The sequence below is a fragment of the Dermochelys coriacea genome, chromosome 12 (assembly GCF_009764565.3).
Source record: "Dermochelys coriacea isolate rDerCor1 chromosome 12, rDerCor1.pri.v4, whole genome shotgun sequence".
Taxonomy (NCBI): Eukaryota; Metazoa; Chordata; order Testudines; family Dermochelyidae; genus Dermochelys; species Dermochelys coriacea.
This window is the reverse complement of record NC_050079.1, coordinates 2343658-2357962: the sequence shown is the minus strand read 5'-3', so window position 1 is coordinate 2357962 and position 14305 is coordinate 2343658. Positions and strand designations below refer to the sequence as shown.

The 14305-nt window shown below is 53.0% G+C and overlaps 1 protein-coding gene across 19 annotated transcripts in view; it reads left to right on the top strand.

The window, feature by feature from the left end:
- Nucleotides 1–14305, top strand: part of RIPOR1 (RHO family interacting cell polarization regulator 1) — a 160197-nt gene that overhangs the window by 97320 nt on the left and 48572 nt on the right. Inside the window, exon 1 of one of the 19 annotated variants that reach the window (XM_043495288.1) lies at nucleotides 7693–7697. The exons of 15 other annotated variants lie outside the window; for them this stretch is intronic. Coding sequence is in view for 2 of the 4 variants with exons in the window: in XM_043495282.1 (XP_043351217.1) it covers nucleotides 9111–9129 (19 nt within the window). In the remaining 2 variants the exon portion in view is untranslated. Of the gene's footprint in view, nucleotides 1–7692; nucleotides 7698–8970; nucleotides 9130–14305 lie in introns of those variants that run through there. 3 more of the 19 variants (XM_043495282.1, XM_043495286.1, XM_043495280.1) reach the window with 3 other exon arrangements.

Sequence of the window (14305 nt, the reverse complement as noted above, 5' to 3'; positions counted from 1 at the left end):
GTCCAGTAGGGTCAAAATCTGAACTCATTTGTGTAACAGAATCCATTGGCTGGCTGGGTGTGTCCTTTTTGCTAACAGCTACAGGCAAGTCTTTCTCTCCCCAGTCAGTCAGGTAATTTGCATCAACACAGACACTAGCCTGTTTACTAGTTTTCAGATCCTCAACCATTACCAGTTTCAAGGCTGGACTCTGTCTTAAAGAGATACCATCCATTTTCACTAGCATGTTAGACTCAAGGTTCTTTTGTCCTTCCATTGCCAACCTCTGCTTCCACATGGAATCTGATGTCAAATCCACTAAGAGACAACAAGTCATATCCAAAATGGAGATGAGAGTCTGCCTGCTCTCCCCTGCATCCTTGTGGGTTCAGTTATAAGGCTGTTCTACTCCGAAAAACCAAAAAGAAAAGGAGTACTTGTGGCACCTTAGAGACTAACAAATTTATTAGAGCATAAGCTAATAAATTTGTTAGTCTCTAAGGTGCCACAAGTACTCCTTTTCTTTTTGCGAATACAGACTAACACGGCTGCTACTATGAAATCTGAAAAGCCAGTAATCCGATCTTTCCTCAGTACCTGAGTCACAGAGTGCTCACTTAAAGAATCAACACGGAGCTATTCATGTTCCAACACCATTGTCTCCCCAGCAAGCTGGTTAAGCTTATAGGGCTGTTTAAACTCCCTAACAATTTTTATTCGATCTGAAATCTTTTCAAAGCTATCCACACTGCGTCTTTCTGAAGCAAGGTCAGTGGATTTATACACATTTTAAAGACTTTGGCCATTAGGCACCAACACACTTTCCTCAGAAGAGAGACTGTTTACCATCAACCATGGCCCATGAAGGGTCAGTGGGAACATTTCCTTTTCACAGACATCAAAGACTTCACCCAGAAATGCCTTTCCTTCTGCAATACCCTGCACTGCAACAGGTTCTTTCTGAGCTTCATTTATGTCCAGAGCCAACTTTGGCACAACAGACAGCTCACGAAAGCTTATGCTCTAATAAATTTGTTAGTCTCTAAGGTGCCACAAGTACTCCTTTTTCTTTTTGCAAACTCCTTCTGCGTTTCACAAATATTCAGAATCACCTCTGGCCCATCAAGAGGATTTTCACAAAACCCCCTTTAATGGAAACTGCAAGACTTCATAGTCACAAGATTAGAAGCATTCTCTTTCTTGTTACAAGTTTCCACACTATCAGTAGGTAATATAGTCAAATTACCTTCATGCTTTCCTTATGCCCATGCTATGATATCACCCTGAACAAGGTTGTCATATCTTTACCCAGCAACACACTAGCAACAGGCAAAATAGAAGCACCAGAATTGCTTGGTCTCTGGGAGCTATTTATGACATCAACTGGATGCAACCTAGTTGCAATGTTATCATCCCTAGCAGGCACAAATTTAAGAACAATTCCTTCCTGGGCTTTAGTTGTATCCAGAACCAACTTTGGGTCAACTGACATTTTTTTAACCGTCATAGGCTGTGACAGGCTTCTTCGGTCTGCTCTACAGACAGAAAAGAGCTGGAGAAACATTTCCCTTTAACAGACAAACAGCTTGGGATATAATTTCCTTTGTCCCAGCACACATGGTTGTTCATGGACAATTGCTTGGAGATTGGGGTAGCTCCTTTCATAGACAAGTCATTACCCATAACAGAGACAGGAACATTTCCTTCACTGTCACAATTCTCCACACTGGTAACAGGTAAGGTATAGGGATACTCATGTTCCACTAATCTTGCAAACAATCCATCATTTACCAAGACTGCAGCCTTTTCTTCCTCAGTTAGGCTTTAACCTGATCACCAACTTTAATCTGCTTTAGAGAAACATTTCCCTGAGCCTTATCTAATGCCAGATTCACTTCTGAGATATCAGAATTTTTTCCACATATGCACTGCTTCTTTGTACAGATGAACAGCCGTCTTCCTCAGACAAACATTTGCAGAAACCCTCCATAGGCAAATCCTTGCCCCTAATAGACACAGGTTCAGGATTATTTCTTTTCTGTGACTGGTTTATGTCACCAGACTTGACTGAACAAAGTTTTAATATCATCCCCAATCAAAAGATCCTTAGGCAATAACTTCCTCACACCAGTTATAACTTCATGTTTAATACCATTCCATTCAAGATGGATTCTGGCTAAAGGCAAACTTACAGTAAACTCATAGAGGATTACAATATTCACACTCTGATTTAGTAAATAATCTTCCTCTTTGACAAAATCTGTTTTAACAAGAGTGATATTAGAAGCTGTAATTTGCCCTAAACAGCTTTTACCATTCACTTTTACATTCTCTGCACAAATTATGGGCTTACCTTCACCTGAGCTCACAGTAAAAGCATTTATATAAAAGGTGGCAGTGTTGGGGTAAATTTGGTTACACACAGGCAACTGCTAAGAGTCAAACAACATACCAACATTGTCACAAACTGGATAGAGTCTATCCCCATCTTTGTTGTTGAGAAGAACTGATTTTTCAGTATGATACAGTTCCTGTTGTTCCTTTATTCTCTTGAGTTGGAGTTTGTCTGTCCACTTTTGCCTTAGCTTTAGTTCCTGCAATCGAATATATGCCATTTTTTGTTCATGTTCAAAACACAGGGGTTCTCTTTCAGCAGCTTCTCCTTCCATATCAGCTATTTTTTGCTTTTGTTCAAGTTCTAGCTGCTGGTTTCTCACTGCAAGCATTTTCGCTGGGTCTGCTTCCTTATCACTGGCAATTAACAGATTTTTCAGTTCCTGCTCTGGGGCCTTTTTCTTAAAAGACAACCCCCCCTGTGAGCACAATTCTTCCAGGCTTTTTCTGTCAGGATCTTGATCAAGGGTCATTCACTGTAACTGATTTTTAAACCTTAAACTCTCCAATATAAAAATTAAATTTTAAAAAGCGTTTGGTTCTGATCCAAAAACCCAATTAACCTGTGGTAATGTGTATCCAAGCACGACTATACCACTGTTACCAAGGTCCTAGTGGGGCCAGCTATGGTCACTCAATTAGGGTGAACTGCAAAGAATGGGGCAGCCAAACCCCAAAAGCTGGTGGATATTCCAATACACCTCTACCCTGATATAATGTGGTCCTCGGGAGCCAAAAAATCTTACCGCGTTATAGGTGAAACCGCGTTATCTCGAACTTGCTTTGGCCTCAAGCATTCCGTTATTAACAGTCACTTCCCACCCCCTGACTGACCCCTCAGAACCTCCAACCCCGCCACTCCTTGTCCCTTGACTACCCCCTCCAGAGACCCACCCCTATCTAAGCCCCCCTGCTCCTTCTCCCCTGACTGCCCCCTCCAGAGATCACCCCCAGGACCCCACCCCCTACCCAACCCCCCTGTCCCCTGACTGCCCCGACCCCTATCCACACCCCTGCCCCCTGACAGGCCCCCCAGGACTGCCACGCCCTATCCAATGCCCCCGTTCCCCATCCCCTAACCGCCCTGCCCCCAGAACCTCCGAAGCATCCAACCCCCCCCCCCCGAGACCCTCTGTCCCTTATCCAAACCCTCGGCCCTGGCCCGGCACCCCTAACACGCCGCTCAGAGCAGCGTGTCGGAGCCAGACATGCTGATGCGCTGATCTGCCAGAGTGCGCAGCCCCGCCCCACAGAGCGCTGCTTACCGCATTTTAGCCGAATTCGTGTTACATCAGGGTAGAGATGTACTTAGATTCACCAGGTGAGCATAAAACAGCTTCTTTATTACCTTTCTGGTTACTCAGAAATCCAAACAACACAGTTCCCTTAAACTGATCCAGCCTCAGGCCTCCATCCAGGTACCCACGTCAAATATGATGACAATTTTTGTAAATCTTATTTCATCATATAAAAGAACAGGTACTACCAATCCCGAAGGATCGGACACATTGCCTCCCAAGTTAACAAACATTTCAGATCTTACCCAAATACAATTCTAGCAATTCTTCTTAACTAAACGAAAATTTATTAAAAATCAAGAGAGAGTATGGTTAAAAGCCCAATATACATACAGACATGAGTTCAATTCATTGAGGTTCAGATTCACAGCAGAGATGGTGAGCTTTGTAGTTGCAAAGAGTTCCGTTAGAATTCAGTTCATAGATCATAGTCCAATGTCCAAATCTCCTATTCAAGGCATACCAGCATAACTGGGACCTCAGTCTTGCGATTCAAACTACCCCTGATGAAGTCTAAGCAGATCTGAGATGACAGAATCAGGACAGAAGGATCTTTTATACAATTTCATGTCTTTTGACAAGTTGGAATTCCTCAGGGAACAAAAGGTAATTAGGCTGACTTTGAAGGAGGTCCATCATTGGTACTTAGCTATAGGAATTACCATAAGGCCATTTGCTTGTTCCTCCACTACTCACAGTACATTTCAGAGAGAGATGAATACTAGATGGCCCGTGTTTACAATTCTTTTACATGAGTTCTTTTGACCTGAATTATCAGAATACAGCATAGACAGGGACTGTTGATTACATTGTCCACTCTACTCATACATATGTAAATACACAAAAACAAAAACATCATCTCCGCACATGTCTTCTGTGGGTTATTCATTTTGCAGGCTGTTTAACCCTTTCTAGGCATGCGTCACAGGGGCCTTGCCCAGCGATGGCATTAGCCGCTGGCTGGGGGTGGTGTAGCAATGCGCACTAATGGCTAACGGGCCTTTGGTCCTCCCCTGCCCACTGTGAGTCAGGAGGGGCTGCACAGGCTAGGGCAGAAAGCTCAGTGTTCTCCTGCCCACCCCTCTCCGTGCCCCCAGGAAGCCCCACGTTCCAGGGCTATTTGGAAAGTTCCTGGGGTGCTAGTGAGCAGCAGCTGAGCTGTGAGTACCCAGTGTGAGAGGATGGCTATCCCCAGGCATGCAGCCTCAGTCACCTTGCCAGGCACAGAAGGGCTGGCCTTCAGGGAGATCCGGCCAGGGCCTCGGCTGTCGGTATCTGCAAGAGACCAGCCCATGGGAGTACTCGGAAAACAGCAGCAGCACCGAAGGGGTGGGAGGGAAGGGCCATCTGGGGAGCAGAGAGCCTGCTGGCTTGGTGTAATGATGGATGGGCATGTGCTGCTCTGAAGGGTGTGAAACACTGAGGGAGAGGAACAGAGTCAGGCAGTGCCAGGGGTGAAATGGAAGCTGAGTAGCTATGTTTCCTAGCAGGGAGAGTTAGGAGAGTGTGGGGGAGCCCCCTGGGTGCAAGCCCTCTTGCTTGTGACATTGAGGCTGATGGATAAAGCTCTTGGCTACATTGCAGGGCACAACTCTGCGCTCTCTGACTGGCAGATAGACCAGGGATTGCCCTCAGTCAATAGGGAATGAGTGTCAGGATGCCTGGATTTTGTCCCTGCCTTTGCCACTGACTTCCTGTGACACTTTGGGCAAGTCACTTAACTCCTGTCATCATTACTTGGTATTAGGGGTGATGGCTACACTTCCCACGTGAGAGCAGCGCCGCACTGAGCCAGGAATTTCCCGGATGCATTGACAGTGGCTGCCCATCTCAATGGACAAGCCAGACACACGGTGGAGGGCAACCAGCACAGAGAGGGGCAGGCACTCTCCCATGGTCACCCCGCCGGTCAGCAGCAGAGCTGGGAATACAATGCAGGACTCCTGAGTCCTAGATCAGTGCCCTGCTCACTAGCCCACGCTGTCTGTGCCTCTGTCATAGGCGCCAATTCTGTGGGTACTCTGGGGTTGGAGCACCCACAGGGAAAAATTAGTGGGTGCTCTGCACCCACCAGCAGTCAAGCTCCCCGCCCCACCCCACCTCACCTGCTCCTCCACCTCCGCCTCCTCCCTTGAGCGCGCCGCGTCCCTGCTCCTCCGCCAACCTCCCAGCGCTTGCTGCCACCAAACAGCTGTAGCAAGCTCCGGGAGGGACCGGGGAGGAGCGGGAATGTAGCATATTCAGGGGAGGAGGCAGGGCCGGGGCTGTAATATGGGGAAGGAGTCAGAATAGGGGCAGGGAGGGTGCGGAGTTGGGGCAGGGACTTTGGGGAAGGGGTTGGAATGGAGGCAGGGGCAGGGGCAGGGGTGGAGTCGGGGCAGGGCATGGCCGGGGGCAGAGGGGGTCGAGCACCCACCAGCGCCAGTAGAAGTTGGTGCCTGTGGCCTCTGTTTACCTCTCTGGGATGTGGCTATCAAAACCCCTGCCTGTCTCCAGGGAGAGCCAGGAGGTCTGTGGACAGGCTTGGAGGCTTTGGGACCCTGTGCAGTGTTACTTGAGAGCCTGCTCCACGGATTGCTTGAGTCAGGCTGTCTGTATAGTGGAGCTTCCAGTGAGCCTCCCGGCACCTATGTCGAGCCACTCTCTCCCCCTCCTCCATCCCGCTGCAGGGCCAGGACACTAACCACTCTCCCTGAGCCCTACATAATGTGTGATGGGCTCAGTCACTGCCACTCCCCTCCCCTCCCTCCCCTCCTGCCATCAGGAGCACCCCGAAAGCCCAGTTCACTTCCACGCCCCGCTCAGCTCCTCGAGGAAAGGGTCCCATTGAAGTTGCAGAAAGTCCAGCAGTTGTAGCCCAGGAATGTTCCCTGGCACTGGAGAGGCTGTTCATGAAATGCAGACAAGGAAGCAGCTTGCTGACTCCCTTTGCAGACTTGCTGGGGGCGTGGAGATGTGGAGTGCCATCCTTTTGCCAGTGTCCAGCCTGGGATTTAAAGTGACCTGCAAAGGGGAGAGCTGGACTGTGCTCTTCCCTTGTTTCTAGGCAGTCCAGAGCTTGATGGCCTGTGTGAGAAGAAAGCGTGTTCTGCATGCACTGCCCCGGAAATGGTCCGTTGACTGGAGAGTTAGTGATCCTGAGAGATCAGATGGGAAGTTGAGTGAGCATTTGGCTGCATTTAAGTCCAACTATTGCTAACACTGTAGTTTTTCTGTTAACTCCTGTCTACCTCTCGGGCCTTAGGAGCAGGTGGAAGAAGGAACCTGTATAAAGATCCAGTCCCCTGCCCCTTTCGGTCAGTGCATGAGAGCTCCCAGGCTGCACTCTGCCAGGCCGCCTTAAGAAATCCTGCAGCCACACCAGGGATGCTCATCCAGTCTTGGGAGCTGTGCACGGATGTTGGGTTAAAGGGGCGGGGGCGCTGGATCTGTAACGAGACCTCCTTTCTCCCATGTGTATGGTGGCAGTGTGGTTAGATACCAGGGCACTGCATGGGGTGTCATGCAGGCTGCTTCCTTAGTGGGTGAGGTGCTCGGTGCCATCGTGACGAGCCCAGAGAAAGGCAAGACACAGACTGGAGACAGTGAAAAACCAGCAGGGATGGATGGAAAACTCCACTGTAAAGAGCAGGAGCAGGGCCGCAGCCCAGGCCTGGGTGGGGGGCCCAGGTTACTGTCTCTGGGTGCTTCGTGGACCAAAACGGGAGGGGAGGCAGGCTCTGACCTGGGTGTCCCCCCGCTAGGGTTAATTATCTTCTGCACACGCCGCATCTTCCCTGTGCCTGCAGAGGAGGGTTCTCCAGGTTAGCCCTGCAATGCTAGGTGCATTAACTCTTTGAGGACTGGATTACCCATTAACCCCTTCCTGCCCTATCCCTGTAGCCCCTCTGGCTGCAGAACAGAGGGAGGCTATTTCTCATGATTGTGGAAGGCTGGCAAAGAAAGCATACCTCCCCCCCCCAGCTCTGCGCTGCTCATGTCAAACCCACTCAGTGCTTACAAGGGCTCTGTCTTTTTGGCACAGGAGTGATGAAGCATCCAGGATCTCTCCTTTCCTTTGTCCTGGAGGCCTGTCCGGCCCCTCCTGGCTGGCTTCAGGACAGACTGTGCTGAGGAGACCTGCTCCCCTGCTCTGTGCGCACTCAGCCCCAGGGGCATCTGTAATCATGCTGGCTGAAAAGTCTGTGTCTGTGGGCCTCATCCCCCAAGGTGCCAGGTGCTGGCCCATGGAGCCCTGCCAGGGGTGCTGCTGGAGTCGACACAGCTGCATGCTGTGGTCCGGACCTCCCCACACAGGGCTGGCCTGGCAGGAGGGTCTTGCTCTGCCCCATGGAGGAGCTGTATCTCACTGCTGGGGTTGGTAGTGTTTCTAAGGTGACCCAGACTGTGCAGCCCATTGTGTGGGGGACCCAGGCATCTAGCCTCAAGCTGCTGCATATGCCATAGGATGGAGCACGGTCCCCAGGAGGCTGTCGGAACCAGGCAGGGCGGTACTGGCACAGGGGCCCGAAAGCATGGCTTTCCCAGCTGCCATTGCACACGGCCCCATGGCACGTTCCAGCCCCGCTGACACAGCGCGTGCCACAGGTGGGGTGTTTGTGTCCATTGGTCAGTGCCAGTTCCTGGGAGTCACAGGCCTGAGCTCTCTGGCACTGGCTCCCCATCTGATCTTGGGCAAGTCCCTTGCGCCCGTGCCTTGCTTTCCAGGCCAATATAACCAGGCTCGTGCTCACGGCTTCCCTCCCCAGCCACGGTGTGAGGCTCAGTGCTTTGAGATCCTTGGGAAGGCATTCAACAGAGATGGGCAGAACTATGGTACCTTTCACAGAGACTCCAGCCCTGGCTGCCACGGCAGAAGGCTGGTGCCCTGGCGGCAGGAATTTGGGGGTGCTGGGGAAAGAATGGGGAAGTGGCCTTCTCCTGAGATAGCCCTGCACTACGAGTTGGACTGCTTTCACTCTTGTTTCCCACTCGTGCTTGGCGCCAAACGGCGGCGCCGTGCACAAGGGGAAGGGAAACCACATAGTTCAGGGAGCCCGTGCCCAGATGTGTGCGCTCTCCCCGGAGCCCCAGCATCCTGCGGGGAATTGGGGGGACAGGTTGAAGGGTACACTCTGGAGGAGGCTGGAGCAAGCAGTGGAGAGCTGGGAGGCACCGTCAGTGCCTGTCTTAGCCCCCCGGCCGTGGTGGCAGTGTGGTCGGCGCTGGCGGGGCGCTCCCTTCCCTTTGGAGGCGTGGGTTTGACTCACCGCTTTGGGAGCAGCAGGAACCATGAGTGATGTCAGGCCTTGGGCAGGGGAAGCGTGGGAGGAGACTGGGCCCGGCTGCCGGCTGAGGAGCACAGGGAGCAGAGCTGGCTGCTGCAGGCAGCCCTAGATGGCTTAACCTCCTGTGAGAGAGGGACCAGCAGCTGCTGCTCCCTTGCACCGCCGCCCCAGAATGAACGGCAGATACAAAGGTACCATGGCGCACTTAGAGCCACCTCCGCCCTGCGAACCCGCTGTGTCTGGCTTTCCCGCAGCTGGACGCCCACCTCGGGCCGGGTGGCTTCTTCCTCTCGCTTTTTATAGTGACCCAGTCGAGACACAGGAGCGAGCAAGGCAGGGGGGAGGGGGGGCGGGGGGGAGAGCGTGCCCCCTGCTGCCTGACCTGCCCCCCTGCTCCTGTGCTGTAGGTCCAGAGGGTATGTGTGGGGCTTGAGGTTTCCCTAGAGATATGGGCAGGCCCAAGAAGGAAGATGGTCCTGTGGCTAGATTAAGAGAGCTGGGGTATGCTCCTCCCCTGTGGCCTTGGTGAGTTGCTGCCTGGCTCTGTGCCTCAGTTTCCCCTCTGTAACCCAGGCATAATCATACTTCACTTTGTGGGGGCAAGGAGGCCCCATTCATTGTTTGCAAGGTGCTTAGAGCCTCATGGGACAGGGGAAGGATGGCTGGGCTGGGGTGCTGAGTGTGTGCTGGGCAGCCAGGTGCTGGTTGCAGAAGGGGGCTGTGCGTGAGGCTGGAGTGATGCTGCATGGTCCCTGCTGCAGCTGGGATGCTGTGATGCAGGGATCTGGACAGGCCCCCCGTTACTGGGCCTGGGAGATGCACGAACTTATTGCCAGGGGGCCGGGCTTCTGCCAGCTGTGGGGCATAGTGCCCGGCTCTCTGCGGCTCTGGGATGTAGCACCTAGATGGCCGACTCCGTGGCATAGCACCTGGCAGGCTGCACTCCCACCAGCTGTGGGGCATAGTGCCCGGTGAGATGGGTTCCCGGTGGTTCTGTGGTGAAGCGTGTTTCGGTAACTGTGGTTTTGTGGTCTCTCACCTTGGTGAGTCAATACTGTGGCAGTCACCCCTCCCCCTGCCATCACTTTGCCATGTAAACCACTTGTTACGGATAGCAAGAGCCCCAAAATAGACAGTGGGGGGCAGGCTGGGAGCTGCAGTGGTGCCATGAAGTTGGCTGGCACTGCTGCTGGCTGTGGGTAGGTCTCTCCCACTGCCCATTGACAGCCCTTTGTACTCTGTCCCTCCACTGGGCATCTCAGCAAGGAGACCCCTTGCTCGTGTGACTGCTGAGCCCAGCCCCATGGACAAGGCACCATGCTGGGACAGCCTGGAGAGGCTACAGTGGAGGGCTTGGGTCCAGTGAGCAGGGCTGAGGAGCATTAGGGCCCCTAGCTGGGAGTATAGAGAGCAGAAGCTGTGCTGAGTCTCAGTTTCATGGCATAGACAGCAAGTGGCAGCCTTCTGCCAGGTACTGGCCAGGTAGGGCAGGCTGAGATGGGGGACTGGCGAGGGGTGGGAGAATGCTAAGGGCTCCCCCAAAGAGGTGGCAATGCCCTCTCGCACCACACCCTGCCAGGGTAAGCTGTGGGGACAGAGAAGTTCTCTGAGCTCTTGTCCTTGTTGAACCTCATCAGATTTCTTTTGGCCCAATCCTCTAATTTGTCTAGGGCCCTCTGTATCCTATCCCTACCCTCCAGCATATCCACCTCTCCTCCCACTTTAGTGTCATCTGCAAACTTGCTGAGGGAGCAATCCACACCATCCTCCAGATCATTAATGAAGATATTGAACAAAACCAGCCCGAGGACCGACCCTTGGGGGACTCCGCTTGATACCGGCTGCCAACTAGACATGGAGCCATTGATCACTACCCGTTGAGCCCAACAATCTAACCAGCTTTCTATCCACCTTATAGTCCATTCATCCAGCCCATACTTCTTTAACTTTCTGGCAAGAATACTGTGGCAGACGGTGTCAAAAGCTTTGCTAAAGTCAAGGAACAACACGTCCACTGCTTTCCCCTCATTCACAGAGCCAGTTATCTCGTCACAGAAGGCAATTAGGTTAGTCAGGCATGACTTGCCCTTGGTGAATCCATGCTGACTGTTCCTGATCACTTTCCTCTCCTCTAAGTGCTTCAAAATTGATTTCTTGAGGACCTGCTCCATGATTTTTCCAGGGACTGAGGTGAGGCTGACTGGTCTGTAGTTCCCAGGATCCTCCTCCTTCCCTTTTTTAAAGAGGGACACTACATTAGCCTTTTTCCAGTCATCCGGGACCTCCCCCAATCGCCATGAGTTTTCAAAGATAATGGCCAATGGCTCTGCAATCACATCTGCCAACTCCTTGGGTTGTCCCCATGGTGGTGATGGCGCTTGGGATTGGTGCCCCGGGTGGGGTGGGGGTAGCATTCCATGGGCCTTGCCCTCACGCCAAGAGCAGACTTAGCTGGAGCTTTTCCTGTGGCAGGCTCTTCCGGATGGGTGGTGTGGTCCCAGCAATGCTCAGGGAGGTGATGAGCCAAGCTGGGTTCACGCCAGCTCCATGGCAGCTCTGTGACCCAGGGAGCTGGCATCTCTGCCTGCCTGCAGGGCTCAGACTCGGATCCCAGGGCTGCAGCTAGCCAGGGTAGCCAGGCTCAGAGGAGCTGGTCAGGGGTCCTTGCATTTACCTCTTAGAAAACATCTTCTCCCGGCAGCTGCGGGCGTGGGAATGCGTATGTCCATCTGCACTGGAATGATGGGCACACGTGTCTGTTTGTCTCCATTGATGGGTGAGGGGCATGTGTGGGTGTCTGTCTCCATTAGTGGGGGGGCACATGTGGGTGTGTCTGGGTTCCCTCCCCACTCTTAACTCTGGGGTACAGATGTGGGGACCTGCATGAAAGACCCCCTAAGCTTATATTCTACCAGTTTACGTTAAAACTTCCCCAAGGCACAAATTCCTTTCCTTGTCCTTGGAGGGTATTGCTGCCGCCACCAAGTGATTTACACAAAAATTCAGGAAAGGATCACTTGGAGTCCCTATTCCCCCAAAATATCCTCCCAAGCCCCTTCACCCCCTTTCCTGGGGAGGCTTGAGAATAATATACCAACCAATTGAGTAACAAAGTGAGCACAGACCAAACCTTTTATCTTTAGGACACTAAAATCAATCAGATTCTTAAAAGAAGAACTTTATTACAAAGAAAAAAGTAAACAAATCACACCTACAAACTCAGGATGGAAGGTAACTTTACAGGGTAATAAAAAGATTTAAAACAGAGGATTCCCCTGTGGACTCAGCTTCACAGTTACAAAACAGGAATAAAACTACCTCTTAGCATAGGGAAAAATTCACAAGCTAAAACAAAAGATAACCTAATGCATTTCCTTGCCTCACTTACAATTTCTGTAATTCTTAGATGGATTATTCCAGGTATGTTTTCAGGAGATGTTGTCCCTGCTTGGCTTCTCTCTCCGTCCAGAGAGGGAACAAACAAAGACAGCACAAACAAATACCTCCCCCACCCCCCTTTGAAAGTAACTTCTTTCCTTATTGGTCTTTCTGGTCAGGTGCCAACCAGGTTATTTGAGCTTCTTCACCCCTTACAGGTAAAGATTCAGTACAGCTGTCCAGGAGGGATTTTATGCTACCCTTACTTGTATGTTTATGACAGGGTGTCTGTCTCCATTGGCGGGGTGGGGCCTGCGGGTGTCTAGCTCCATTGGTGGGGGGCACACGCAGGTGTCTGTCTCCATTGTGGGGTGGGGGGTTGCGGGTGTCTCTCTCCATTGGCGGGATGTGTGTGGGGGTTGCTGTGCATGTCCCAGCAGAGGGGAATCCCTGGCTCTCGGCAGTGCCCCATGGGCAAGCGGGGTTGGCCAAGGCAGGCTGGCTGCTGCAGGGCAGAGGTTGGTGCGGTGGGTTGGAGGTTAGAGGGCGGCATAGCCGGGGCCTAGAACCACCCAATGGCTGGTGCGTGGTCCCCAGCGTGTGTGTGCAGCTGGCACTGCCTTTCACAGGAGAAACCCACCCCTGAGCGGATGCAAACACAGATGGCATCACTGTGACAACTGAGGGCATGGGCCAGTGCTGAGCAACAGAGACGGTTTCCTTGGCAGTCTGGAAACCACCCCTCGCACGTGGCTGCCACCTTGTTCTTCCCCCCATGTGCAGCTGTGTGGTGTTCTAGATCCCCTCCCCCACAGCTGCCACCCCAGCCCTCCCTGTGTGCCAGCCTCTAGGCCCTCCTCCCTGGCTGCTGCTGCCTTGGCTCTTCCCATGAGCTGCTCATGGGGGTCAGGATCCCAGTCAGGGGTCACAGCATGGGGAGCCAGGCTGGTTTCAGAGCAGGGTGGGTGCTGGGGGCTCAGACTGTAGGACAGTCACAGATATTGGAGTGGGAGGAGGCTCAGGGGATGTGGGGGGCCCAGCCAGTGGGGCCCGGCCTCTGTTGGTTAACTCAAGTGCCAGTGCCCAGCTGCTGCTGGGCTTGGAGAGAGGGGTGCCAGGAGCAGGAGGCTGCTGCCAGCCTGTGTGCACGGCTCTGGGCGTGGTCTCTGAGCCCCCCTTGTCTGTGTGGTGCAGTGTGTGGCCCAGCTCTTGGCCTGGCGTGCCCCTTTGCGCAGCTGCTTGGAGGGGTAAACAAGCACTTCCACCAATTCTTCAGCTTCGGTGCTCCTTTCCTTTCCTGCCACCTCCCTGTCAGTGCCCTGAGTGACCTGCCACAAGCCCACGCTGACAGGAGGGTGGGGACTTCCGGCACTGCCTGCTGCACCCGCCCTGCCTGCTTCTGTCAACCCCCCGTCCGAGCGGGTCATGGCAGTGGTTGTCTCCCAGGCAGCCTCCTGCTTGGGTGCAGTTCCTTCCGGGCCCTCATTGCTGCCAGGGCCGTGAATTGTGAGCTCACGAGCGTGGGCCGCTGATGCCATGGCTGTGAGCTTGTGACTTCACGCCCAGAGCCCAGCCGGGGTCACAGGCACCAGTGGTTGCGAGTGTCTTCCCATGTCATGGCAGAGATGCCTCTCACCCAGGGGGTCTTTCAGTGGGGAAGGTGGGCATAGGGTGAAGCTTGGTAGTGGGGAAGGCAGAGGGTTCCTGCCAGACAGTCCTGTGTCTCAGCCTCCTCGAACAGCTGCACACACCTGAGCCACTGGCAAAGGAAGCCCTGGGTTCTTTGGGGGCCCTCTCCTTGCTGCAGACACCGCTGAGTGTCCACAGCCCCAGTATCTCCCATCTCTGGGATGGGGTGTCTGGGGTCACTGAGATCCTTGATCACCAAGGAACAGCGTCACCGCAGGCCTGGACTCTATTAGGCAGTCACGACTCTTCTTTGACTCAGCAGAACTTTCTCCTCCTCCCCCATCTTCTGCGTTGGGGATG